This window comes from Crocodylus porosus, unplaced genomic scaffold (genome assembly GCF_001723895.1).
Source record: "Crocodylus porosus isolate Cpor-Errol unplaced genomic scaffold, CroPor_comp1, whole genome shotgun sequence".
Classification (NCBI taxonomy): Eukaryota; Metazoa; Chordata; order Crocodylia; family Crocodylidae; genus Crocodylus; species Crocodylus porosus.
Genome location: NW_017728948.1, coordinates 63,660,200 through 63,688,185, shown reverse-complemented (window position 1 = coordinate 63,688,185; position 27,986 = coordinate 63,660,200). Strand labels below are relative to the sequence as shown.

The window sequence follows — 27,986 nt, the reverse complement described above, 5'->3', positions numbered from 1 at the left end:
GTGTGTGGAGTTTGTGGGAGGGGGTGGATAGGTGTGGTGGTATGGGTCTGGAGTGGGGCAGCATGTGGTGGTCTTTATGGATATGTAGTGTGTGTGTGGAGAGGGTGGCTAAGGAGACTGGTGTGTGTGGAGTGGGAGGGTTTGCCCTCAGTCCCCTGTGGCAGGCAGAGCCTCTGCCAGAGCTCCTGCAACTCTGCGTTCCTGGGCCCAAGGCACCAGCATGGGGCCTGTGCTCCTGTTTGCTGCTGCTTTTACCCCCTCCTCCCTCTGCCCACACTCACAGTTCCAGCTGTGTGGCCAAGACCACAGGATGCATCAGGAGCTAAATTGGCCCAGCTGGCACCACAAAGACCAGCCAAGAATCTCAGGGGCCAGGCTGGATGCTGCTGAGTCTTGTGGCCTGATGTTGCACCTTGGAAACACATGGTGCTGGAGTGGTGGGCAGGGGTGTGTGGAGCTGAGTGGCAGTAGTGGTGGGCAAGAAAGTGGGGAAGGGGCAGTGAGTGGGCATGTGGAGCGCAGAGCCCACACTGGCCCCCACCGGCTCTGGTCCCAGAGCGGGGTGGCAGGTGTGCGGGCCAGCAGTGGCTCTATGGAGCTAGCCTGGGCTGTGCCAACAGGGGGAGGAAGAAGCCGGCTTGGGCCCTGTACTCCTGCTGCCCCGCCATGGGCCCCCACTGGTTCTGGCCCTGGGCCTGTGCTCCCACCTAGCTGTTGTTGTGCTTCGTGTACCTGCTCACTGCCCCTTCACCCTACCTGCTATAGCCATTTCCCAGCTTACCTGACCACCACTGCCACTGCTCCTCTCCACCCCTCCACCTGCCACTCTGGCACCACATGGTTCCCAGCTGCAGCCCTGGGACCACAGGAGCCAGCCCGGCCTGACACCTGAAGACTGGAGTGATCACTTTCTTATCTGAAGTTCATTCTCCAGCTCAGGGAGGCAGGGGTGGCCCTACAGTCCTAGGCCAGAAGCCTCTGCTAGGCAGAAGCTTCTGGCTGGGGCTGGGCCAGTTGGGTCTTGCTTCTGTAGTTGCTTGGTTCTGCTGGTGGCTTCCCCTGAGTCCTACTGCCCCTGGCTCCTCTCCTCTTTGACAGGCAGCCAGAGGTGGATAAATATTCATTTTCTAATTTTTTTTTTTTTTTTTCCCCCCCCACGGGCTGGATAGAATGGCCTGGTGGGTTGGATCTGGCTCATGGGCTATATTTTGCCTGCCCCTGGTCTAGGATCATCTGTACATATTTTACCTAAAAGCTTTCCTTAGTTTTTCAGGATGCAAAGCAATGGCAGTAGCTTCCATTTCTGCTGGTCTTTTCTTGTGTCACACTGTTTTTGAAGGCCTCTATCCTTTGTTTTAAGCAGTGGCAATAGTTTTGTGGCTTTTGGTGTGCAGCAGGGGCTGGAGTTGATGTTCTCCTGGATACTTTTGAACTTGCTATCACTTGTGTGGGATACTGGGAGACAAGCCATCTCTCCTAGTCCTATGTCCCTAATTACTTGATTAACTGAGCTCCCCACTAGTGAGACCTACCAGTGTTGCCCCCTGCATATTTTATACAGGCATTAATATTCTAAATGCTTGTAAAGCACCTGGAGAGCCATAGCTGAAATATATTTCATGAAAAAATTGTTTCAGTAGTGTATACGCTTTCTGATGCTCCAGGAGATTTTCTGTTGCAGGGAAAATGTTAGAAGGCAAATCATATTTATTTTATAAAAGCTGCTTAAAAGTGTCTTGACTTCTAAATGTTGAAAACTCTATAGTTAAAACATTTTTCTTTAGTCTAATTGCTCTTCTGCCTGGTGTCTCCCGACATACCTTTAAGGCTGAATTCTGCAGTGTTCCATTGGAAGTTACCAGGATGGCACATGTGCTTGTCAAGCTGACAGTCTTATGCTGTCAATGCCAACTCATTTTGATTCTGTAAATGACTGGAATTAATTGTAAATTTAGAGGAGCTCATGCACAAATGAAATTAAATATTTATACATTTGGCTTTTTTGGTAGTTTCCAGGACTCATTTTGCAAGATGGAAAGTGTTTATCTTCACTGCGAACAAGGTAATTTAGCCACGAGTTCCTGAAGGGTACCACTAATCAACAGCATTGCCACATCGGCCAAGAAGAAAGAAAACCTGTACCTGCTTTATTTCTGTAGTAAGCTCCTTTGATATGTTTCTCTCTCTTCCTCTTTTCTTAACTCATTGTCGCAGGAATTTACACCTACAGAACTGATACGGTGTAAATTCATTTTTCCCATCTCTCTCTATACTTTGATCTCTAGTCCTTTTCCTTTTTATAATTCCTGGTCCTAATCTGATATGGCTGTAAGTGGCAATCTGTTTTTTTACTTCTAACAGAATTCCTGTTTATCACTTACTGGTTAACTTTCAGAGATTTTTCTTAATGTGCAGCAAAGGTCAAGATTTTCTCCTGAACATGGATCAAAATATAAATCCACGAGTTCATCTATCTTGTTGTATCCCATGAGACTAGACTGCATATATAAACAAATTATGAGATCATTTACAGGACTACATATGTTTGCTGCCAGTAATGCCGGCAATTTCTAGGGGCAAGCATCAAGAATGATTAAACTTTCAGATGACATTTTATCTTCCCTAAATATATATTTTAAATCTAATTAATATGTTAGGGTCCTGTCCTCCAGCCCCCCCCCCCCCCCCATTGTGGTTCAAGGCTTACATTTTAGCAACAGTTGCTATAGAGTAGTTAACTATATTACAAACAGCAACAGCTGAAAGACAAGTATGGTGCTCCGTTTTCAGTATAAGGATGGATGCTAGCCAGCAATCAACAGCCACAGAAAATAACTAGCTACATAAAGACCTTTGGAGAGTACTGACCTGCATTGCAGCTTTATTCAGAATGGTTTTCTGAGCTTTTAGTAAATTTTGTTAGCATAATTTGTTATAATTTCCCATTTAATCCTTTTATTAAAAGGGACACTATCAGCGTGTTCAAGGCCCCAAAATATACCTTTTTTCCAAGCAGGAAAAATATGAAACATTCACACATCAAGAATACAAACAATTATGCAGCAGGATTTTATGAATTTATGTATTTTTGAGGCATCATTTCTGTATTTTTTTTTTTTTTTTATTTGAAAACTTGGTTGTTGTTTATATTCCACAAACTATGAGATTCTAAAAAAACAACATACTATTAACCAAAACCAAGATGACTTTTTGAATTTTTAAGATGACCCTACCAATAATTAGATTCTGTACATGGAAGATTATAAACTTTAAAAAAATAATAATTTTCCAGGTATAGAAATTTAAATAATGAAAGCTCACCTTAAATTGGTTCCCTCCTCCCCCACCACTCCCTGATGTAGTGAAGACAGCAGTGGTGGGAGGCATGCCCCATGTTTCCCTTTGCCATGTGCCCCCCTGCTACCTGCTCCTCTGAACCTGTGTCTGCCCCTTGCCTTCCATGTCTGTGGCTGCCCCCAACACCCTGCTTCCCCCAACCCCTGCTCCTTCCTGCAGCGTGTTCTCCCACCCCTTGCCTGACCCCCACTCACATTTGTGTCTTCCATCCCCTTACCACATATTGTACCTCTACTTCTCTGTGCAGTCATCTCTGCATCATTAGCCCCAACCCAACTAGGGGGAAGCAGCAACAGTTCCTGGCTGGGCTGGGTCAGGGATGGAGGGACAGAGCTGGAGCAGAAAGTAAGGGGAGAAGTGGGGAGTAGGGGTTGCAGAGGCAGGGGCCTGGGGAGGGGCTGGAACAGGCATGGGGGTAATTTAATGAACTGCAAGTTCCCCCTTCTCCCCTGTGTGTGCCTAGGCTGCATGCCCCCTTTTCTGCCAAATGAACCATTCTAGCCTAGGGCAGGGATCAGCTCCACTCTGGCTTCAGCCCTGCGCCAGGGGGCAAAGTTGGAGCTGAGCTGCTGCCTGCCCCGAACCAATACTAAAATCCAAGACTAGGCTTTTTATTCCTATGTTATGCTGATTTTGTGTGTGTGGGTGGAAGGACCTGATCTTGGATTTGAGTAAATGTGGTAACTTAAATGCTTTTTAGGAGTCTGTCAATGTCTGGTTAACAATTACCTATGAAAATCATAGTACACAAATTTAGAAAAGATTTGTGAGTTTATAACTCGTGTGTGTGTGTGCACGCGCATATGCTTATACATATAGCCAGCCTAAGTATACAAACTTGATAATAAAGTTATTAAAAATATAAAATTAAGATATTTATCTCCATAATCATGCAATGCGCAGAAGTGAATTTCAACAGCAAAGTGTGTTATATGTCAATGAGAGCAATTACATTCAGTGCAGCAATCTGTTTTAGCCCTTCTGTTTTCTAGTACTGTAGAATTCCGAAAGTGTCAAGTACAGATATAGGTAAAGTTATCAAATTGAAAGTCTGTTTGAGACCATGGGGCAATTTGGAACACTGATAGTCCAAATAACATTGGTAACTAGTATTTCTACTTCCTGATACAAGATGTAACTCCATTCCTTAACAACAGAAGATTGGACACCCCTGTTTTGTTCCTGTATTTGCTACAGAGATCCTGATGACTCCAATTTCTTTATTTTTTGTCAGTACCAACATAATTATTGGGGGATATGGTCAGTATTACTGACAGCCAAATATCTAGAGCCTAGACTTATTTAATGAGAAACATTTTAAATACTGCATTTTCTTGCACACCACATCCTGTCAAATAAGACTCGGGCCTTAGGCAGAATGAAGAAGGGATTTTTTTTTTCCCCCCTAAGGTTTAGGCTATGTCCCTGCTCTATATAGCCATATGTGAAACTTTCTCATGCTCCATTTTGTGTTTAACCAAAAGCTAAAACCTTGGCTGTTGCTGAAGACTGGTCCCCATGGGTGGCTCTAAGGTTTTGAGAAGCTGAAAAGTCTGCCAGCCTGTGAAATAGAAAGACCAGGCTTAGCTAAAGGACAGAAAAAAATTGCCAGAAAAAAGTAGAGGTGCACCAATACATTGTTCCATATTGTATTGGCACCAATATAGGGAAACTTGACACTATTGGCAATTGGCTTTTTTTGGCTGATGTGGCCAATAATGTCACTGTTAATGCTGCATGCATATGGCCAGGAGTGCAGTCTGGCAGCTTGGAGAGCAGTGCCAGGCTGGTAAGTCTGAGGTGGGGAAAGGGGTGGGGGGCAGATTGAGGCCTCTCTGAGGGAGGGAGTGGGTCTGGGGCAGGTGCTACCCAGTCAGGGTGGGGCTGTGACTTGTGCAGGGGGAGGGGTGGCCCCGCTGCTGTGTGCCTCTGGGGGGCAGACATTTGGGGCATATACCCTCCAAAATTTGTGTGCAGGGTGAAGGTGGGTGGCTGCTGCATGCTTGGGGCCAGCACTGGGCTCTTTCTGGCTGGGGGGGGTAGGGGGGTGTGGGCTGGACTGGGGATGGACTGTGCTCAGGGTGGCTGAACTATGCTAAGAATCAGTAACATGCTGTAAGACATCCTTTGAAGGCATTCAAGATGTGATGGTGATTTGATAGTGTAAGAACCTGAAAAGATTGTCATTTGCTACTTTTATTTTATTCAAAGAAATTTTGATTCAGTAACATAATCCTTTTTTTTTTCCATATAACAGTAGTACTTAAAGGTTGCCAACAATGCCTAATTGTCCTGGGTGTTGTACCAGCAGTTAGCAGGAAGTCAATCTCTTCTATTAAAAAATGTATTGGCTAATAAATGGTTAAAATGGGCATCCAAGATGGGGAAAGTATCAGAAGATTGAGAATGTTCTGCCCTGTAAACAACAGTACTGGCTCCCCACCCAGCTAGTAGCATAGTGGCTACTAGAAATGGGATGAAAAACTCAGAGAAAATGCAGAACATTCTGGGTTATTAAAGCTATAGGTTTTAGGGGTGTACGAAGCAGGCCATATTCAATATTTGGATTTGGCCTGGTTTGGGGGACAGCGATTCAATTTGTTGATTGGAATCACTCTCCCAATTCAATTCAGCTGAATCTGAAGATTCGATGCTGATTCAGGGAATCAGAGATTAGGTCGTAGACGCAGCTTTAAATGTTTTCTTTCTACATACCTTGAGGTATCAGGTGTGGCTCATGAACACTGCAATGATGGGGTGATTGGAGCATCCCACAGGAGTGTGGGGGGGCCTCCCACATGCTTGGGCACATGCTTGCCGGTATACCAGAAGTAGTTCTGGTCCACTTCTGGTTCTGCCACTGAGCATGCTGGGGACCCGCCCCCTATTCTTCCTTCGGCTGTGGGGGACCCTGGGTGTCCTATCAGACCTAGGAGGTACCAGTCACCAAGCCAGGAGACCCCCTCCCCACAGTTCCCAGCAAACCCGGAAGTGCTTCTGGTCCACTTCCAGGTGTGCTGACCTTCTCCCCCCACCCCCAGCTCCTGTGGGATGCTCCGTCTGCCCCACCATCTTGGCATTCATGAGCCACCTGATACCTTGAGGTATGTAGAAAAAACATTTAAAACTGTGTCTATGGCTGAGTCATTGAATCTTTCTGAATTGATTTGGAGGGTTTCAAATTGATTCGGAGATCTTAAACTGTTGTGATATGGTTTGGATTTGGAGATTCAGCTGCTGAATCAAATCGACGACTAAAGCTTCGCACAGCCCTAATACTTCTCAATTTGTTGAGCTAAAGTTATCTGTTGAAATGCAAATTTGAGGCAGTACCTCAATTAAGTTTTCCTCTGAGCTCTGTATGACTTCAACTGAAACTGTAGATACTTTTTGTGCCTTTTATAAATCAGACCACTTCCTTTGACTAAATGAGGATTTTTCTGGGAAAAAAATGGCCTATTGGTAAATAGCTTCCTGTGGTTTAGAAGGGATGTTCTATTCTTTACTTCCTTTTTTTCAAAGGTTATGGTGGTGTTTTATGCCTTGAAAGGGCTGCTGTCTTGGACACTGCTATGTTTTAGCAGTAAATGAAATGTTTTCTGTATATAGTTCATAGAGATTTGTTGGGTGAAGGGTGTTGTTTAATATGTCAGTCACTTATTATTTTGCTACATAAAATATGTGTTGGAGATGTGTTTTAATTTATCCTTTTTCATAGTCTTTTAGCAATGGGAAGGGCTGATATTCACCTGTTCAAATATCTCCAGAGTTGCATGTAAAGAATACCTATCTATAACAGATGAATCAGTGGCAGTGTAAATAAAAACCTTTTAGCAGGTCTTGAGCCAGCCAGTGTTTGTACATGTTTCATATTACAGGCCCAAGTGTTAACCATAGACCACTATCCCATAAGAGAGGAACCATGAGTCATGGTCATTAAACGCTAATTTCTTAGCGAATCACAGCTTCAGAAATGCTTGTGTTAAATAGTACTATGGTGATCCAACCAGAACAACATGTTCAGTCATCCCCAGCATTTGTTGTATCCACTACTGCTCTGTAGCTGTACATTTAGTTCTAATGTGCTGAGAAACCTTGATTAAATGTACAATTACAGTCCTTTTAGGTGGTTAAGAACTCTTTCAGTATTTCTGTCTTCTGTGCATCTTGCGTCCCTTTTTTTTTTTTTTAAGATAGGATTTAAAGTCAATGGGAACATCTTAAAGTGGTGTTGGTTGGGATTTTCAAGAGTACCAAAGACTTTAAATACTTTTGCAGCCTTAATCCCAATGGAAATGAATGATAATTAAGTACCTAACAATCTTTTGAAAACCTGTAGCTATGGGACTCCAAGGATGGAATCAAATGGGCAGTGGTTTTCCTAGCTTAAGAAAATTTGAGACGTCTGAATTTATATTGGAAACACTTCTGATGAAACAAAGACCTTTTTGAAGTTATGAGGAAGACATCCATCCCTGGGGTAATGGCACTCTTTTAAATGTGGGACACTGGGTTCAAGTCCGCTTATCCGAATTGGACAGAATGGGGACTAAAAGTTATCTATTGCATCGCAAGTCCCTATGTGGACTCAAGTCTTAAGTGTAAAATTCCTGCTGATATTAAAGGACATTGTTAACACTAGTAGACCAAGAATGTAATCTAACATAGTGGTCTTTTAGCTTGCAAGACCCACACATTACTTAATTTTTTTTTTTTTGGTACCTTTTTGTAACAAATATTGGTATTTCTTAAAATTTATATTGACACTTTAATTGACTGAAGATTTAAAATGTATCCAGATAAATGCATGATTCTTACCTGTAGAAGGAAACATTTACTTAAGAGGAAAGTTCATCTCTACCTTGTATTTGCTGAATATTCTGTGCTATGATGTACAGGTCTCTGGCAATTTATCACTGTTGGAAGATAAATTTAATATCCAGCTTCATAAATTGTTTTCTTCAGGAATCTCCTAAAATAATGAGTTTTTATCATCATCTTTAGCAAAGAAAAGGACATACTGGGGCTGCGTGTATCCATGCATGTGCGTGTTTGTATGTAAGGGTATATAAACTGCCTACAAAATAATGACCTTAAAATTCCCAAGTTATTTTCATTGGCTACAGGAGACAAATTGTTGAGGCCTGGCTATAGTTATCCTGGGACAAATAGTACCATTGTTCATTTGAGTGTCTGTATCTAAGATAAAACTCAACAGCACATTCCTGGTTGTCAGTCAACAGTGGTTTTTTTCTACAGTATCATTTGTGATGTAATGCCACTCTGTCCAAGCTGAAATATCTATGACTCAGAACCCTAATTAGAGATGACACACAAACTACGTTATGCCTGTTTTTAATAAGCACCACACTGTAGTCTTTATATGTGTAAATGCTGTTCATTTAATTTATAACCACTGGATACTTTTCTATCGATACCTATACATGTAAATTCCTTCATCGTGGCTACTATACACACCCAAGTTTCCTTTATATATGTAATTGTAGCAGTACAAAGATTAAATATTCTGTCAGAAGGCACAGTTTTTTGTAGTTGCTTCACATTTACTTTAATATGATGAATGGTAAAGGAAATTGGAAGTCAGTAGTGTTCTGTGGACTGTGCTGCTAAAGAACCAAGCCCACGATGTCAGCAACAACCAGGATTAAAACAAATTACAGATCCATGATGTTCGCAGTCTTCACTGATTTCATCATGTATTTACCTTACTGCTCACTGGAGTTGGCAAGGTGCCTCAAGAATGTTTATAGTATTTTTAAAGTTTTTTGAGGGATGGCAAACAATTTATGAATAGGAAAACTAATATATCTCATAATCTATTGTTTAGACCAAAACAATATTCAACATCTAAAGAAACAAGCAAATGCTAATTCATTATTTAAACTAAGAGAAGAGCTTTCCCCTTGAACTGACTTCAGATGCTTACCAAATACAGCTAGAGGAAGAGGCTAACATGTGTCTCATAGACTGAACAATATCAGTACGTATTCCTAAGTATTTAAAACTAGGATTTAGAAAGGTACCTTTCTGAGCTGACAGAAAAAAGCCCCAAACTACTATCTTCATGTACAGACCAGGAAGCTGCAGGACAGCCATCACAAGATGGTGCTTGGAAAGTTTATCTTCTAATTATCTTCTTGCAAGGTTAACAGTTGCCTGTGTCCTGGTGGGGTGGTAGGCCCACCAACTGTTGAAACCGATATCTAGATCTAGAAATGAAAGCTCAACTTCGGTAAAATGATTTTTCTTGAGGGATTTGGCTTTTGAGCTAATTTCTGTTCACTAGATGAATTTAGGGAGTTTTTATGCACTACTTTGCTGTCTTTTCCAATACTTTTTTTTCCAAATTGTTCAAACGTTGTGTCTACCACTGATCTTGGACCTAGAAAGTGGAGTAGAGTGGGATTTCTTCTTCCTAAATGACAGGGTTGCTAAGCCAAGACCATTTTTTATTTTTACAGACAATCTGCAAACTTTTTACTGGCAGCCAATTTTTTTTTTAATGACATATGATTTACATAATGTAAATGTAATCCTTCTTCTAGGCCATGGACACATTTGAATCCTGAGCTGAGTTCAGATGTACAGGTTTAACACCAACTGTCATAAAAAAAAAAAAAAGTATGCTTGTCAGTAAAACATTTGCAGATGATCGGTTAAGAAAAAAATCTTGGGCTGGCAACCCTGTTTGACTGCAACAATGGTTTTATACTATGCTGCCTGCCTCCACCTCACCTCACCTCACCCCTAGCCTTACCCCTACCAGCTCCACCTTCTGTCCTAACATGCACCTCTAAAGAAAGGACTGCCTTCCCACCAGCAACACACGGGAGGGGTGGGGGTGAAGGCACTCTGGGAGTTCCTTTGGGCTACAAAGCCCTGACAGAGCTCCATGCAGGGTACTGTGACACAGCACAGACTCCAGGTGGTGCTGCTTTGTTTTCAGTTTCAGTGCTCAACTCCGGCCCTTTTTGACAAGGGATCTTCAATCAGATGCAGGTTGCTTCATAGTTTTACAGATGTCTCAATTTTTTATGGACTTTACAGGTAGGTGTTTTTAGCCTGAGTTTTTTGTTTTGTTTTTTTATGGACAATTGGAAACGCTGGCAGTTGTTTGAACCTTAAAATCTGCATTGTATGAAGGGGTTGCACGTTATAATGTGGTTTTTATTTGCAAGTTAACTGAAACAGGTACCAGTTATTAAGTAAAAAGTGACTTTCTTATTGTGATTGCCAGTGTACTAGACCATTGGTTTTCAAACTGGAGTAGGTACACCAAAACTGGAGTATGCAGCACATTGCCGAGGGTAAATACCTAAATTTGTATAACTGCAGTGGTGCTTCTAATTGGCTAATGCATGGTAAGTAATGGCATTGATTTGAGCTGACATTGGTGTCAGCATTCTTGTGCTCTAGGGACACTTAAACAAGACTGCCTTCCCTAAGAACAAATGTACATTTTTAAACTTCTACTTTTATGTTAATTTTTTTCAGGCCAATATAGGTGCTTGATTACAAGTTAAATACATTGGGTGAAATTGTTGTATTTGAAGTCAATGGGAGTCTTGCATTGACTTCAGGGGAGCTGAGGTTTTACCTTATGTAACTAACTGCTGTAAGGTAATATATTTAGCAATGATTTAAGGCCTTGCTAGACTATACCTCATAGTTTATAACTATCTTCTGAACTATTTCACATTGGGTAGTTCATTTCTTTTTCAAATGCACAACCAGCACCTTGTGTTCCTATTGCATACAGCAATTGGCAGTTAGCTCCTATTGCATTAGTAGCTAATGATTACCAAGTACAAAATGGCATGACAGCATACCTTGCTTCAATTTTTAGCAACAGTGTAATAAACTACTGAGCATATGCTCATGTGCAGGGCCTAAGGTTTATTTTAAAAAATACCATTCCTTAAAATTTCAGCCCAGGTTCTATTTTTCTATACAGTCTTTTGCTTTTCCTATAGATGATTCACAGCAAACTGACTAGTTTTTCATATACTGAGACCTATTAGGTACTTGACAGATGATAAAAATCGGGTGACAGGTCATTTTGTTTAGATTTTTTTAAGCGAATCATCAATATTCAAACTACTGAGTGTCATTAATACTGAAATTTGTGAAATTCATTCATGGACCCGCATACTTGCATCCTGCTTCATTTCTTTATGTAGATCCCTTGTAAAGAGGTTGAAATTCACCCTCAAAACAATGTAGAGTGTTATTTAATGCTTTGGCAAAAAGGGTAATTTAAATACAGTGTGGTTGGGCCCCTTGTTTTCACAGCTCAACCAGCGCCACATACCTTGTTAGAGTACGCTCTCAGGATGTTCATCTGCCATGACTTAATGGTGTTAATGTAGAAGTCTACCCCAGAGAAGAAAACCAGCTCTGCTATCAGGCTTCTCTTCCTATTAGTCCAAAATAATCAACTGTGGCCTGGAGTGAGGCTCTCATAGGACTGTAACAAGGGCTTTTCCAACCCCTACACCCCCACCACACTTCTTCAGGCTGATTTTAAGGGCTGCTGCTGTTCAGGCTCGACAGACAGGAGATATATACAGTTCCTTACCTGTTTGACTTGCTGGAATTCCCTGCAATCATAAAAATAAAGGAATATGGGCAGGTGTTCCCCTCACCCCTTGTCACCACTGCTCTCCAGTGTATGGCTTTTTCCTTCATCACCTTCTGTGTCCTTTCACATTCTCCTCTGCATATTCCCAGCCTATTGGCATTGGCTTCTGGTCTGCAGCTGAGACTCATCTGTCCTATATTAAGGCAAAGCACCTGGGCCAAGCTGAGACTAGGTGTTTCTTCCTCAGAAGGCATAAACTGTTTAGGGGTCCTGGCCCAGCTTCAGTGTTCCCAAATAGGGCTTTTCCCTCTAGGGAACTCTGTTTCCTCGGGGGACCTGTTAGGGGGTGGGGCTGCATCTATGCCGGCTGCTGTGCTGACCTGAGTGTTCCTGCTGCCCATATCTTTACTTCTAGGCCTGCTCATACCTCAGCCTGGGGGAAATCCTGAGGTAAGGGGTTTATTCCCATTGTGGCTCCAGACTTACTTTTTCCCAGATTCCTGGGACTGCTGCATTGGAACTGACTCTAGCTGCCCTGCTCCAGCTGCCACTGGCTCATCCTGTCACTAGCAAGGCATCTTGCCTCCCAGATGCTGAGGGAAAGGGATCCAAGCAGGGATTTCCTCCACCCAACTCCCTCTGCTCTTCTACATAGGGCCTTATGGGCTGAAAAAGGTCTTCAGCAGAGAGGCAATTAAGAGGCTTATTTCAAAAATGAATTTTTTTTTTGTTTTGGAAGAAGTTTTGGAAGAGTTGTGAACTATCTGCTGAACTATATTGGCAATATGAGCAAATACATGCCCTCCCTTGATGACATTTCCACCTCTAAAACTGGTTACTGTATCTTGGGGTGGAGGCATGTTGGTCAGACACATGACGTTAACTGTACCTGCTCTGAGGATAGCAACATTTTTTTCATAGAACCTCAGAGATCACCAAAGTCAAGTGGGTACAAAGCTTTTGGCAGGCACGCCAGAAATTAACCCTGCACTGTCCCTGAGTGCTATTCCAATCACTGTCTCCTGCCCATTCTTATATTCATAGATGTTTGGGTCAGAGGGGACCTCAGCAGATCGAGTCCAACCTGCTGCCTTGGGCAGGAAAGAGTGGGGTTAGATGACCCCGGCCAGGTGCATGTCTAGCTTCCTCTAAAGACCCCCACGGTAGGGGAGAGCACCACCTCCCTTGGAAGCCCATTCCAGATTCTGGCAAACCTTATCGTAAAGTAGTTCTTCCTGATGTCTAACCTAAATCTGCCCTGTCAGTTTGTGGCTGTTGTTCCTAGTTACTCCAAGGGGTGTCCTGGTAAGCAGAACATCTCCTATTCCTTTTTTTTTTTTTTTTGGTGTGGCCCTTAAAAATGGGCAGGTGTTCCCTCCACAGGGAACTGTCAGCCTAACTAATATCTCAAAAGATACTAGAATAAATTAGTAAAACAATAAATTAATAAGCACCCCAGATCTACTTTCCCTGATGTACCAGTGGCAAAGGGACAAATTAAGGCAAACCTCCAATAATTACATTCTGTACCTGGAAAATTATAACAAATTTATAATTTTTCCATATAGAGCATCTAATTACTAGGGGGTCATCATATATTTGAGTAAATATAGTAGTACTTGACCTTTGTCTTTTGTTGAATTTCATCTGACTTTCTGATTTTTTTTTTATTCATATAATTTTGAATTCTAATGCCATCCTTCAGAACACCTGCAGTCCCTCCCACTTCACATAATCTGAAAATGTTATAAGCATATCATCCAACTCACTAATCAAAATACTGAATGCAACTGGGCCTTGAAAGCTACTGTAAGTCCAGTTGTTTTAATTAGTTTTGTATTCACTACTTTGTGATTCCTTACAGATTTTTTTATTTTCCTAGTTTGAAATGGTGCTACTGCATCAAACCATGACCAAAATCAAGATACAGTCCATATACATTTCTTTTCCAGTTCACCAGTTGGCTGTTATCCTGGCAAAAAAGAAATTAGACTGATTTGACGCAATTTGTTCCTGATAAATCTATGTTGGCTATTTTTCATAGTCTCATTCTCTAAGTGCCTACACATTTGTTTTAGTAATTTATTCTAGTATCTTTTGAAATATTAGCTAGGCCAACTGGTTTCTAATTGCTGACTCCTCTTTGTCAAAAAGAAATGCCAGGCAAATGACTATGTTTGAACTTCTGCTTCCTCTCCAGAACTTTGGTAGCTGATTTACAGGACTGCTTACTCTGTATTCTTATGATCCAGAGGGGAGGTAGCTGATCAGGGTGCCTAACTCACCCCAAGTATGTTGAATTTAGTACAAGGTCAATACTAACTAATTTACACTCTCAAATGTGGCAGGTGGTGGTGGTGCTCACTTTTTGCATGGCAATCTACTTGTTAGACCAGATAGTGAGAAACCTGGCTCATGGCTTTTCTCAAATCCCTATTTCCCACTTCCAAAAAAGGTGGCCTGACCACGAGGCTATAAAATAGCTTGAGTGGAAGTGCTCTCCTGCTGGAGAACAGTGTGTTTCCTGTTGAAGCTGGCTCACTTGGCAGCCAAGAGTGCAACATTAAAAAGTAGAAATAGGCCCAACTGCCTGGATTCTGGTGCACAAACCTAAGCCAGGACATTTATGGACTTCTTTGAGGCCAAAATGGAAATGCCTGAGTCTGGGCACCTAAACGTTTTGTGGCTGGAGAAGCAGGATCAGATTGGAACACGTTTTGTGATTTAGGCTGAATTTTGATACCTATGTCCCAACTGAGCAGCCCCAAGAATGATTTGATCTAGTCTTTTTATCCCTGTACTGTTTTATATGCTTTGCTTCAATTTTTATGTAGTTTCTTTCAGGATAAAAGCTCCTGTACAAGACACACACAGGGCTATAGTTTCTGTATGTCTTCCATGTTGGGATAATTTTCTGCTTTTGCCTTTCAGTCTCTTGCAAATATTGCTGGCTCTCCTGCACTCTTTATCCTTTGAATCAGTGGCTTTCAAACTGGGGTATGCAGTACTTTTTCAAAGGGTACATCTAAATTTTAATAACAGTGGTGGAGCTTCTGATTGGTTAACATGTTGTGAGTAATGGCATTGAGCATGCAGAGATGAGCAAGTGTAGGGGGCATGAGCAGCAATATTTTTGCAGATAAAGTTAATATGCACTCAACAAAGTCTGAAAATCTCTGCCTTAGATTATCTTTCCAAGAAACTTTACCTAAGTGCTTTTAATAAATGTGGACGAACTCAGGAAAGAATTATCCTTACTGTATTAATGAACTCTTAACTATCTGCTGCAATGGGATCCACTGCAAAAGCAGCCTTGGTGTTCATTCTGCACTCTGGTCACCCCTCTTCTTCCTGAGTACTGCCCTGTCTTCTCTCACCTGCTATGCCTTGATCATAGGTAATACAAATTGGAGAGGCAGTCCTTGGGCTACCAGGGTGAGAACGTAGGTGCCTCATTCCACTTTATCATCAGGCCCCTTCTTTTTGTCCCAGTTGTCAACTAAATCATTGTTGAGCAAGGCATCACTACCCCCCATTGTCCTCTATCTGCCTACTCTTAATCCTTTTCACCAGAAATGTTCTGAATATAAAACTGATGAAGTGGTTATTGCAACTATCTGCAGAGACCCTAGATCTATGGTAGAGGTGTGTGACTTATTTCTATGAGTAGTGCATCATCTTTGAACCCTAAGGGTGACAATTTAAATATCAATATGGTTAACTGTGTGCTTTCTGATTGTTTCAACAGAAACATAGATCTAACACACATACATATTGTTGGCTGTAGTAGCAGATACTGAAGCGAGCAGCCCAACTAGTGTTGAGGGATATTGGGAAACATATGTCCTTCAAATTTTAAAGTTTTCTCTCAAAGGAAAATGGTGGCCACATGTAGACACACCCTGTACATCTCCCTGTGTTGTAGATGGTGTGGGGGAGATGTAATGCAACAATCTAGAGCACATTAAACTGCAGCCCTTCAGGCTCTTCTGGGATGTTATACTGTGTTTCTGGCTGCGCCTTCTCTCGTATCCATCCCCCACATCACTCTCTTAATCTCCTCCAGGTCCTTAACCATGCATGGCCATTTAAGGCTCCAAAAGAAGGAAGCTCAATGATGGAGTGTTTTGTGACCATGGAACCTATTTTCACTTCCTGTTTTCCTCGTGCATCTCTGAGCAGAGTTCTTCTGGGCATTGTCTGCCAGCTTTTTGGAGGCCTTTTGGGAAGTAGTGGCCACTGTTGGATACTCTCTGTTCAGTGACCCCCCCAGCTTCAGAGTCCTTCTTTTAGCTCTTTGACCTCATTTCTGCCCCCAGCCTTGTGGGCTTACTGTCTAAGCCTAAGCCCACCCACACTAGGAATGCCCAAAATGTAGCCAAACCCTGTAGCTTTCCTTTAGATAAATGTCACCAGTGCATTTTCTGTGCTAATTATCAATATGCTGCAGCATTTAAGGGAGAGGTGAAAAGAAACTAGAAGTGTCATTAAAATAAATTGCAATGGCATTACTACAATGTTTGTAACCATCTAGAATCATAGAAGGGGCACTGAGGACAACAGGGTACCCTGCTGCCTAATTTGGGTCTCCAGTCTTATGTTTGCTATAGGGCTGTGAGTGAATAATCACAGCAATTGGATTAGGCAATTATAGGCAAATAGCGCACATCTTATTTTTGTTGGATGATGGGATGTGGGGGGAGAGCTTTTCTGTTTTTGTAACCTAGCTCTGTTCTTATCATTAATGTGATTAAAAGATTAAAAAAGCAAAGTTCTTCAGCATTCACTAGCTGATTCTTATTTCTCATCTAGAATACTTATGTGGTTGCACTTACAGTAGAGACCATGAGGACACAAACAACAATGCAAGTAATGTGCTGCCTGTGATTTGGGTTAGGATCCTCCAAGAGGCTTCAATGGCACATGCTACATCTATACTGCCTTTGGAGCATGCTAAAGAAACCTGCAGTAAGTCATAAGACCCCCATGCAGCAGGTGCCATACACCCAGCACCTCTCCTGGGCAGCTGCATTACCTCAGTTGGGGGAGGGGGGGCTAGTGAGCATCCATGCTTCACTGCAGTGCTTCCTAGCATAGTCCACAGGTAGGGTACACGTGTCTTTGTTAGAAATGGAGTATTGTTATAATATTGTTAGAAATGGAGTGATATTAGAAATGCACAGTTTGCATCTCGTACCTGATAAGAAAAAAACACTGCCAAGGACTTTTTTTTCCTTGGCCAGCCTTGCTACAGTTTTTCTTATACTAAATCACTCTCTCCCCCACACTCCCTCAGCCTCGCCCTGGTTTTTCTCATGCAGATTACGGAAGCTGGAATTCAACTGACTGTGTCCTTGAAGGGGGGGGGAGGATTTAAACTCTTGGTGACCTAAAGAACTTTCTGAGCATGTGCAATTAGCTGATGCATATTTACTTATCCGCCCTGCATACTTTAAGTAGTTAATTATAATATACATGCGATGGATGAAGTGACGTAGCCACATACATGTTTGTATGAAACGGAAATGAGCTGTGAGAGTTCCTGTTTCTGCACACGTGCCCAGGAGGGAAAAGATAAAATACCAGCTGAAAAGTTCCTCAGGGGTTCGGAGTAATCCGAGTCTTTTGACTCTGCTCTGACCCTATTTGCAAATACACCTTTTGTGCTGCTAATAAGTGTATGTGTCTGTGATTTTAGTGGCCTCCAAGAAACGGACCGCAATTTTTTGCAACATCTTTAGGAGTGTGAGTCTTCCTGAGGTCTAGCTGTTTTCTAGACTAAGTACAGACTTTGGGGATGTTAGAGGGAGGTTGAATTGATTCAAAATGGCTGCCTGATATCAGGTAAGTCAGGATGGGGAGTGGGGAGGCTGGCTGGGAGGTTGGGGGTCCAGCAGGCTGGAGGGGGTTGAGGAGTCTGCTGGGGGATAAGCGAGCAGGCACTGCCTGTGGGTGGGGTGGGGTTCCCCTCTCATGAACCTACACCCCCACCCCTGCTACCCCTTCCTCCACCGGGACTTACTTCCTTGGCTCTAGCAGCAGTGAATGCTGATCGAAGTGGCTGTACCCCAAGTGGTTTGTGGGATGGGGATTGAGAAGCCTTGTTTTGGGGGGGGAGGGGAGCAAAAACATAAACCAGTGCAGGGGAGGAGGGAGTGAAAAGAGCAGCTCCGGGCCTGGGGCCAGTGAACGGGTTTGCCCAGCCCCCTGGGCTACACAAGGGGAGTGGACAGAAATACCACACGCCCGTTTGACCTAAATTGAATGAGACTGATAGTACCTAGATCCAGGTTTATCCTAGAATGGGTTTTGCAATTTTTAGATCCACTTGTGTGCATGGAACTTCTGTATAGTTACAATCTTAGACTGATTGCCAGTTACAGAAATTGGGTTTGTAACTATAACATCAGCACTGGGATGAGCCAAGTATAAATTGGGTGGCCATTTTAAACCCTATTTAAGCTCCCCAAATATTTGTTTTTAGCCTAGAGATTAGGAATAGCAAAAGCTTTGGCTACATTAAAAAGGGTTTGCTGGCATAGTTAGCATCAGCCCCTCAAAATAATAAGCTGTAGAGGCAGATGGGCTTCAGGCTTTTGTCAGAGTAGCTATGCCTGGTGGAGGAGGGTGTGAATATTTTTTTCACATGCTTAACAGACACAGCTGTGTCAGAAACATTTGTAAGTGCAGACTAGGCCTTAGAAGTTAGTTCTTTATAATAAAGCCTTGCTAGATATTCTAGAAAAAAAGCAGTGTGGGGGTAGGATGTGGGCCTCTTAGAAACGGACATAGTTTGAGGTAGATATTTGGGGACAGCAGGAGCAAAATTAGGCCAAGTCATTTGTAAGTAGGTAGGACAAATTCATAGCTCTTCAGTTAAGTTTGCTAGAAGAAGTTACTATGATGTGATTATGTATAGGTTGAGTAATTCTCTGTTGGAGGTGGAGACCTATATAATTCTATAAATACTACTTTTTGTCTTTCTTTAAATAAAACAGATACTGCCAGGTTTTTAAAACCTTTTTTTTACAGGATTAACTTAGTATTTGTTTAATTACATTTATGGGAAGAGTGATGAAGATAGAGACTGTAGCCAATGTTAAAAAGCTTGCTCACTTTTGTTTGGATTCCTCTTCTGCAATGAGCTGTAAAAGAATAATGAAGAGATCATCACATATGGTTAGTACTGAGTGCAGCAATGTAACTCCTGAAAATATTATTGTCAATAAAAGGCAGTGGAAGCTGATGACTGTTAATTTTAAACAAACTGATCTCTGAGGATCATTCCAGCCTTACTTTCCTATGTGTAGTACTTGGCAAGAACAAGAGCGAACTGAGAGCTTTACCTAATACCATGGATTTCTCATCTGGATAAAATAATGCTGACGTGTAATATTTTGAACCTATTTCCATTTTCTGTTTGAGAGTAAACAGTATCTCTCTATTGTGAATAGCAACCTTTTATAAGCCATGAGCTGGAACAACCTGGTTCTACTCTGGTGTGGTGTGTGTGGCTTTGATGGCATGTCAACAGTGGGGGAATTTGCCTGTGTCTACACCAGGGCCAGACACTGCTGCCACTTCTTCCAGGTCCCTTGCCCCCTCCCTGGGGTGTGAATGCAGCTTCCAGCTGGTGGGGAAGTGAGATAAGTGCAGATGCAGCTTTCAGCTCTTACCTTGCTTCCCTGGCTGTAGCGCAGGCATAGCTGGAAGCTGCCTAGCCCCAGCATATTTCCCCGCTGGCTGGAAGCTGTCTGTGCTGTTGCTTGAGGGGTGGGTGAAGCAGAGGCAATGCAGGCAGTTTCTAGCTGGCCAGCTCCAGGACAGGCCTGGACTGAGGCAAACCCTTCTGACTTTTTTTGTGGGCTGAATCTGGTGACTTCATTAGCTGGCCTTGGCCCACGGCCTGTATGCTGACCCTCTGCTCTGTATGATTATATTCCCAAATACAGCTGGTGTGATTGGTCTTTCTCTGCTTAAAATCCAGCAAACAAAGGATAATATGTGGAGCTGTACTGTATAAAGGGTTGTAAATAACAGGAAGAAATACTACTGTGTACTCCAAGCAAAATTTATTAGAAGTCTATTCAAGGAAAAAACACAGAGACCCTTTGCTTTTAAGAATTCAAAGTCAATTACCTGAAAGCCAGGCATGAAAAACTTTTTTGTATTTTTTTTTTTAAATCGGATACAGAGTAGAAACAGTACTTTTTAAATATCACAGGCAACAGCTATTTGTTTTCAATCATAAATGGCATCAAAGTTAGGTATTAATCTCACAGCAAAGCTGCATGCAGATCTAGATTAAAATTGAAAGCCTTTGAAATATAAAGCTTTTGCCATGAAATCTGCAGTAATAAAGGTATGCTGCACAAAGATGTTTCTTTACCTTTTGTCTTGATGACATTTCTCAGTAATAAAGATGTATGTACATTTTAAATTTGGCTGGTAAACCCATAATTTTAATTAATAAAATTTTGCATAAAATGCTATTTTACAGAATTGCACTATCCAGATGTGCTTATGGTAAGTGGGGCAAGTAGACAAAATGCTTTGGAGATGTTCCATATATTAAGAGGGCAATGGTCAAATGAGGAACTTGATTTTTTTTTTTAAAATCAACAACAAAATGGCTCTGTACAAAAAAAGCAAACATATGTACAAAATGCTACAAAGACTACATACATTGTGATAAAATCAGTCCTTTACCACAAGAGAAATGCAATAAAAGCTTTTGCCATCTATAAGGTGCTGAAGAAACCAAATCTGAATTGTTTTGTATAAAGCCATAGTCATTATCATCCTGTGTCTTTTTAATTTCATACACTACTTATGCTTACCTTTGCATAAAGAAATGAATGTGTTCAAATACTTGTTTTATACAGAAAAAACCCCCTAAAATGTATTGGTTTTAATACTGGTGCTTTTTTTGCAGTACTATGTTCCTAAATAAAAAGGTGCAACTCAGGTTTTCTTAAACTATACACATATATGACGCGAAAGAAAATCAGTACATGATACTAGTAGATATTTTATGTGAATATTTTTCTCAGGTGGCTATGTTAAAATAAAAACCTTGCACTAATACTGCTTGTTTTTGTTTCTTTAAAATTCATCTGATACATAAAACGCCAATCCCTCAAATGGCATGTCCTGTTGCTGAATATTGCAATGTATTTTGATATAGTCATGTAATATCAGACACTAATAGTTTGTTGTTATCAGTCTTTATGTCCCACTGTTATCCACAAACTCAAGATTTCATGCCTCTTGTACTTTATTTTTAACAGAAAAACACTATAGCTTATTTGGAAAAAATTAAATTTTAACCAGTAAAATTGCACCCATCCAACACACTTGCAGTTCTCCCATTTTTAACTACTGCTTGAGATTTTACAGTCACTGTGCATATGTTACAACATATAAGTGCAAGCAAACAATCTATATTATAATTATTATATATCGTAAACCAGTACAATAGGCAAACGTGTGATACGGCAAAGTGAAAGCAACATATTGGCTGCCCAAGCCAAAAAGAATGTGGAAACTCAAACAACTTTTTCCTTAAATAGTAAATAGCAACTCTCTCTTTGTAGCAGGTGGAAGCTGAGAATTACATTTTTCTTTTCTGCAGCATTGTGTGATAGTATCACAAATGCTAAGAACCAGACAAGACATGTTTTTCCATGGAAATTCACCTGTGTACCTTCCATCAAGGGTTCCTATTCTCATATTTCAAATAGGGAAAAAAAAAAAGTTTAAAGCAGGAGAAAGTACTCAAATGTTGGAACGATTCCTCTTGTTTCATAAAAGCTTAGTTATTCACACCGTAGTCGTTGCTGTAATACTGCTGGAGCAGTTTGGCAGATGAGCATGGAGGATGATGATGGTGACCTCAATTTGAGGCTGCAAAGCGAGAAAACAGAAGGCCTGTGTAGCATGTTTTCTAGCAGCTTTATGCAGATGTGTTGCAGAGATGCAGCATAAATAATTGGAAAAAAAAAATTCACAGCCTCTTGACATAATTTCCAGGGAAAGTACCAAAGAATTTGGTTCTTCTTGAGGTTCCTGAAAGTAGAAGTAATAAATGAAAGATGGCAATAATAGTAAGAAATTGCTGTGCAAGGGGTAGGGGCAGAGGGACTTTGTTTTATTTTCAATTTATGAGACTTCATGAAGGGTGTATCATTTGCATGAAATAGATACCTTGTTTGGAGTGAACCAACCCAGTATTTGCCATACCATGATGTACTACATTTACAAATCCATACCAGGGTTACTGAGATTTATTATGGGAAAATCATACATTTATATAGTTTAAATAGTGTATATCCAGGTAATAATTTGTGCTAATCCTAACATACTAAAATATCAGCTTGATCCCCGGCAACAACACAAATGTATTTTAACATTTTGAATTGTAATGAAATAATCTGGCCAAACTGTTGATGTCAAACCCTTTTAGTTTCTGTATAATTTAGGACTAGTAGGAGAATTGTTTGTTATATAAGTAAGGAAAATAAGATACACTGGAATGATCAAGCCACCTTTTTTTAGGCTCATGTCTATTACACTTGCTCACACCGAATAATAATCATTCACCCGAGTGGTCCTTTTGAAGTCCATGGGATACTTATATGAGCAAATTTAAACCTATCTGGATAAAGGTTATATTGGCAGATACTATAATAGAGTTAGTTTTGCATCATGGTAGCATAAGGACAACTCTTTTCTTAGTAATCTGGAAGTAATGGATAATAAATTTATAGTGAAATGTTTTTGAAGCCATGTGTACCTCCAATGCTCAGGAAGTCAATGAAGAGCCACTTTTAAATTTTAATGGACTTTGTTGTAGGCCTCCAGAAACTATGCAGTTATCTAAATGTAAGCAAATGGCAGTAAATGTTTCTGAAATAACACCCCCCCCCCCCAAAAAAAAGCAACCAAATTAAAACATACCCACAAACCATCCATCATCACACTTTTCCATCACATCAATGATATCTCCCTCTCTGAGCTCCAATTCATCTTCGTTCCTAGGAGTATAGTTATACAGAGCCTGAAACCTTAAACAGGACAAAGGCATGTGTTTTTAAAAATACATTTTTTGCATCTGTACTAAATTAAAGGAGCTTAGTAAACATTTAGTTAAATGCTTAAGTAACAATATTGATAATGTAATTGAAAATAATGACTCTCTTGCCCACCCAAGGACTAAGTTTATACTGAAATAGTTTAGGTAAGAGATGACTCGTGACATTAAGTAAGGACTAGATTCATAAAAGGGCCTTAGGCATGGCTAAGCTCATCTTAACTTTTAGGTGGATTAAAACCTAGTACAATTCACAGCCCCAAGTTAGGTTCTTTAGCTCTTTGCACAATACATGGGTAGAGTTAGGCAGCTAGACAAGGGAATTCACAACTAGCAGTAAATTGAGCACGTAGCTGCCTAATGCCTATGTTAGTCAAGTAGGAAATGCCAAGGAAAAGGATGCAGATTAAGCCAGGGCTACCAAACGTAATAAACACCTAACCCGGGTTAGAAAGGGGAGCCTATTATGTGTCTAAGCCAGGTCAGTCCTTTCCCGCAAAAGGGTGAGAGAAAAAGCAGTGGAACCTCCTTTTTTTTTACACACTACTCAGTGGTTAAACTACTCACTTGGGATATGGAAGAACTAAGTTCTATGCCTTATTCTGTCCAAGGAGATGAGACCCTACATCTTCCCAGTGTCTGCCATAACCACAAAGCTATAGGGTATGTTGGAGTGGGGTTCAGACAACCACTTCTTTTAAAAACTGTTCTACTCTTATATAAAACAAAAAAAATGTCTTGGGGCAGACAGAGAGATTATTGTCTCTACTGTGTTATTGTTAGTGCACTGGTTGGAAATTTAAAGTGCATGTTGGCTTAGGTGGTAGCTAAGTGGAGGCGTTGAAGATCTTGGTGGCACCTAAATTTTGTACATAAGTATTTAAGGGTTAAATTTACAATGCAGTTTAGGAATCTAACTTACAATGGAAACTATTGGGACTGACTGACTCTCAAGTAAGTATCTATATCACTTTTAAAACTGGAATTAAGCTATTGAATCATTAATGCAAATCTGTCCCATCTAGCATTTGTTTTTGGCAAACTGACAGACTTTGCAGCAAATGTCGTCTTGGTGGATGGATATGTACACGAGCTGACGGCCTTCAAGTGACTGCTGTTCTAATGGAACAGCAGGGTTTTAGAGTGTTTCTTTAAGGAGAAGAGGAAATGTAAAGAGAGAGTATTTAGGGAAGGAGCTGGTTTTTAGGGTGGAAGAAGAAAGGGTGGAAGGCAATGATGAGAAAAAGGGAAAAGGTTCTTTATAAAAGTTCCTGTATATAATGTATTGTCTTCACATTACAAGCCCCATCAGGATACTACTAGCCCCTCACTTGCCACTTTGGGACACGCCACAGAGCCCAGCCAATAGCTATACCTGTGAGAGGATTAGCACAAGACCCCGTTCCTTCTGTTTGCAGAGCAAAAACAAGTAGCAGCCACCTTGGCAGCTGCATGACATGTACAGTGTCTCCAGGAGTGCTCCTTTTCCCGTGAAGAAAATGGTATCCTTGCTTAAAACATGTACTGTAATTTTGCGGGGGTTGATTTTTGGGGAAAAGTTGTGTGTTCTATGCAGAACTGGTCTTAGGGGTGGATAGTGTGGGTGACCACCCAAGGTGCTGTGGGGGGGGGGGGGGTGATATGCATGCACACACAAACATGCTTATGCACACACCTCTGCTCACCTCCCCATCCCAGTCAATGGTGCTGCTGCAGACAGATGCTAGTGGGTAGGATTTTGGGGCACTGTTTGGTGAGAAGGAGGAGCCACCTGCATTGCCCAGTCTACCCTCCCACCTCCAGCTGCTGTTTAGAAGAAGCCAGGCCAGACAGTATGGGTGGCTCTGTCTTCCTGCCAGACAGTACACCTGCCCATCTGCCTCTGCCTGCAGCAGTGCTACTGACTTGGGGGAGAGGGGCGGGAGTACTGGGATGTTGGTGCCAAAATATAAGTTTGCCCAGGGTGCCATTTTCTGAAATGCTAGCTCTGGTTGTATATGAGAAAAATATGGTAAATGGAAAGTGACTAGCCACCTGTAGTGCCTTACAGGGACATGGTAAATAGTACAGTGTCTGCAAGTCTATTCTAGCTCTGAGGGAGAGGTTCTAGCCATAGTAACTAGTTTCCTACTGCAACTTTTTAAAATACTTGCGAGTGAATTCAGTGATCAGGAATGTCATGGTTTGAAACAGGGAAAGTAGGTGGGAACCTTGTTAACTTCCACAAGTCTTGCGCTACCTCATTCTGTTGGCAAAGTGTAGTATGTGAAATGAATAAATGGGAAAAGGAATGAGACTGTCAAACTCATTTTCTTTCATTGGCTGTCAGTGTTTGAGTCCAGCTTACTGGAAGTCAAAAAAATTATGTACAATTGCAATTAAGACTCAATTGTGCCTGTACAACTCTCTCCACAAAAGCTTGCATGTAACTACACCAGTTCAGGGATATCGCAGAAATAGAATCCTTTCCTTCTCTAGTCCCTTCACATTACAAGGAAGGACCCACACCAGTAGCATATGATTACAGATCTTTGCTGGATGAGTTGAGCTGTGCTGGTCAGCGTAATGTGGGTTCTGCACCTTCTTGTATGCTTTGTCTATGTACAGATGGACAGAAAGAGTCAAGATTGCCCACATAATTTGCTGATTTATAAGTGCTGTAGAAAAATTTTGGAGGCTACAAAACAATGAGTGTGTTGGACCAGGTTCTTCCTCATGCCTCATTTATCTTGTAGGCTGGAAGAAATTTTAAGTACTTGGAGACCGAGCTGAGATTTCCTGCAAAGAGTCGCTTCAGGTTGCTCAAAATACTGTGTTGTGAGCTTGATCTTTAAAAGCTTTTTTAAAAAAATAGAAGTTCATTTATATATTAGAAATGATTTAGAAACCAACAGACCTTTGAATTCTGAAAATTTTGAAATAGAATGCTCATGTTATTGAAATGCTTCCCCCAGTAAGATTTCACTGAAATTTAGTGTAGTTTAGAGAAACTTGGATTGTGATCAAAACAGTATTTTTTCATTAAAAAAAAAATTTCAGTAAACTAGTTCTGCATAACCTAAGCAAAATTCCTAGTGAAGTCAATGGAAGATGTATCCAAATAAGGCTTTGGAAACTGGGGAATTAATTATTTTGCTACTTGGGAATGAATGACTTGGTTTCTTTACTTAAATCAGTGCTAAAACCAACAGAATGTTGAAATAAAGATCTTCTTGAACCAGATAGATTTTTGGAAGCAGGTAGTAAGTTTTTGCATCACTTCTGTGTGCACTCTGTCTCAAGCAAGATTTTTTGTTTTTAAGCTCTACAGATTGTCTATCAGTTGTAGCTCAAAATCTATAAAGCTTCTTACACAGAAATAATGATGATAAACAAATGCCATGAGCATAACATGAAAATATTTGAGGCGAAAGGAAATATGATCATTAGTTTGGTCAAATCTGCCGCCTTTAACAGGGTTCATTGTAATCTGTGCAGCAGTTAAATGGCACTGCATAGTCCATCATTCATTTCCTTATTTCAGTATGGTAATACCATGCTGATGTTCCAGAAATGATTACATGTAGCTTTCAAAGGTAGAGGGGTCGTTGATTCAAATCAACTCAAATAATACAAAACCGTTCCTTTTTTACTTTTATGTGATATGTAATTAAGATAACGAACGGATATTTTCTAGCTTGTATTTCATGATTACCTAATTTTGCTATTATATGCCATGTTTCTAGCTACGGAAATTATCTGGATAAGAACTTTGTAATCAGAAAAAAGACAATGAAAGGGAAATATGATTCTACTGAAATTCCACCTCCAAAAATATTCTTATTAAAAATAAACGTTAAATCCTAGATGATACTAGAAATTTCAAACCAAATGTTTTTACTGCTTGGCTTTCATTCATTTAGGACAAATGTGAACAATAGCATCACTTATAGGATATACAGGAAAAAATCGGCCAGAGAGATTTGGAAAACAGATAGTTTTAGTGAGGTCAAAATCATTAGTACTTCCAAAAGCCAGTCCTCATTTGCATATAAAGTAACAAGTTTAGATTAAAAAAAAATCTTGTAATCTTGATGTTGGGTAAAATTTCCTAAAGCACATAAGTGCCAATTTTCAAAACAATTTAAGCCTAGATTTTGAAAACTGTATTCAAGTGCCCAAGTCCTAAACACATTTAGGATGCTTCATCTACAACTTGTTCCAAACCACAGTGATGTTACAGAAACATAACAGCAGGCTTTGCCTGAGAACCTAATAACAAGATTTTTTTAAAAAAGCATTTCAGCATGTTTTTTACTTTTGAAAATGGCATACTAAATTATACATATGCTTCTGAAAAATGTCACCCTTTAATTTGTGCATACAAAGTGCTCTGGTACAGTTTAATGTTGCATTCTTGTAGTCTACCTCACTCATTCTCATTCTGTTCTCTCATTATTCTAACTGCAAAGGTTCTCTTGCCAAATCATTTCCAGAATTGCTTCTAAATATTTTCCCATACATTATTAAGGACCAAAGAAAGTAGACAGGCTGAATCTATTAGTTTTAATAACTGAATTCAATCTGCTTGAGATATTTGAAGGTGATAAAAGTGAAAAATGACTAGGAACTGTTTAAAAAAATAATATCTATGTTAAGTGTAGAACATTAGAGAAATGTAAGTTCTTGTATTTGTTCTCATTGTTGAGGTGATACAGCTTAGCTCATTTGTGGTTTTGTCATTAGGGAGTTTTCCTGGATATATTCTCACAGAATATGGCTATCTGCACTATCTTTAATTCTATTAGGTAGATTATTGATTTCTTTTAAAGATATGCTTGCTACCTTTTCTTTAAGTACTAAATCTATGGTTTAGTAGACAAGAAGTATACTTACGGTTCCCCCCCACTGTGTATGTTTTCATGAGCAAACACAGGGCGCTGTGGCTGTAATGAA

General features: G+C 40.7%; 1 protein-coding gene and 1 long non-coding RNA gene across 5 annotated transcripts in view; one reads left to right on the top strand and one right to left on the bottom strand.

Annotated features, from left to right (window-relative positions):
- Nucleotides 1–27,986, top strand: part of LOC109321962 — a 106,479-nt gene that overhangs the window by 47,069 nt on the left and 31,424 nt on the right. The gene's annotated exons all lie outside the window — the stretch shown is intronic.
- Nucleotides 20,015–27,986, bottom strand: part of SORBS2 (sorbin and SH3 domain containing 2) — a 260,527-nt gene continuing 252,555 nt past the window's right edge. For all 4 annotated transcript variants that reach the window (XM_019552682.1, XM_019552683.1, XM_019552685.1 and 1 more), the window contains 3 exons: nt 27,927–27,976; nt 22,919–23,025; nt 20,015–22,027 (listed from right to left, as the gene is read on the bottom strand). In XM_019552682.1, coding sequence (XP_019408227.1) covers nt 21,966–22,027; nt 22,919–23,025; nt 27,927–27,976 — 219 coding nt within the window. In that variant the 3' untranslated portion in view covers nt 20,015–21,965. The remainder of the gene's footprint in view (nt 22,028–22,918; nt 23,026–27,926; nt 27,977–27,986) is intronic.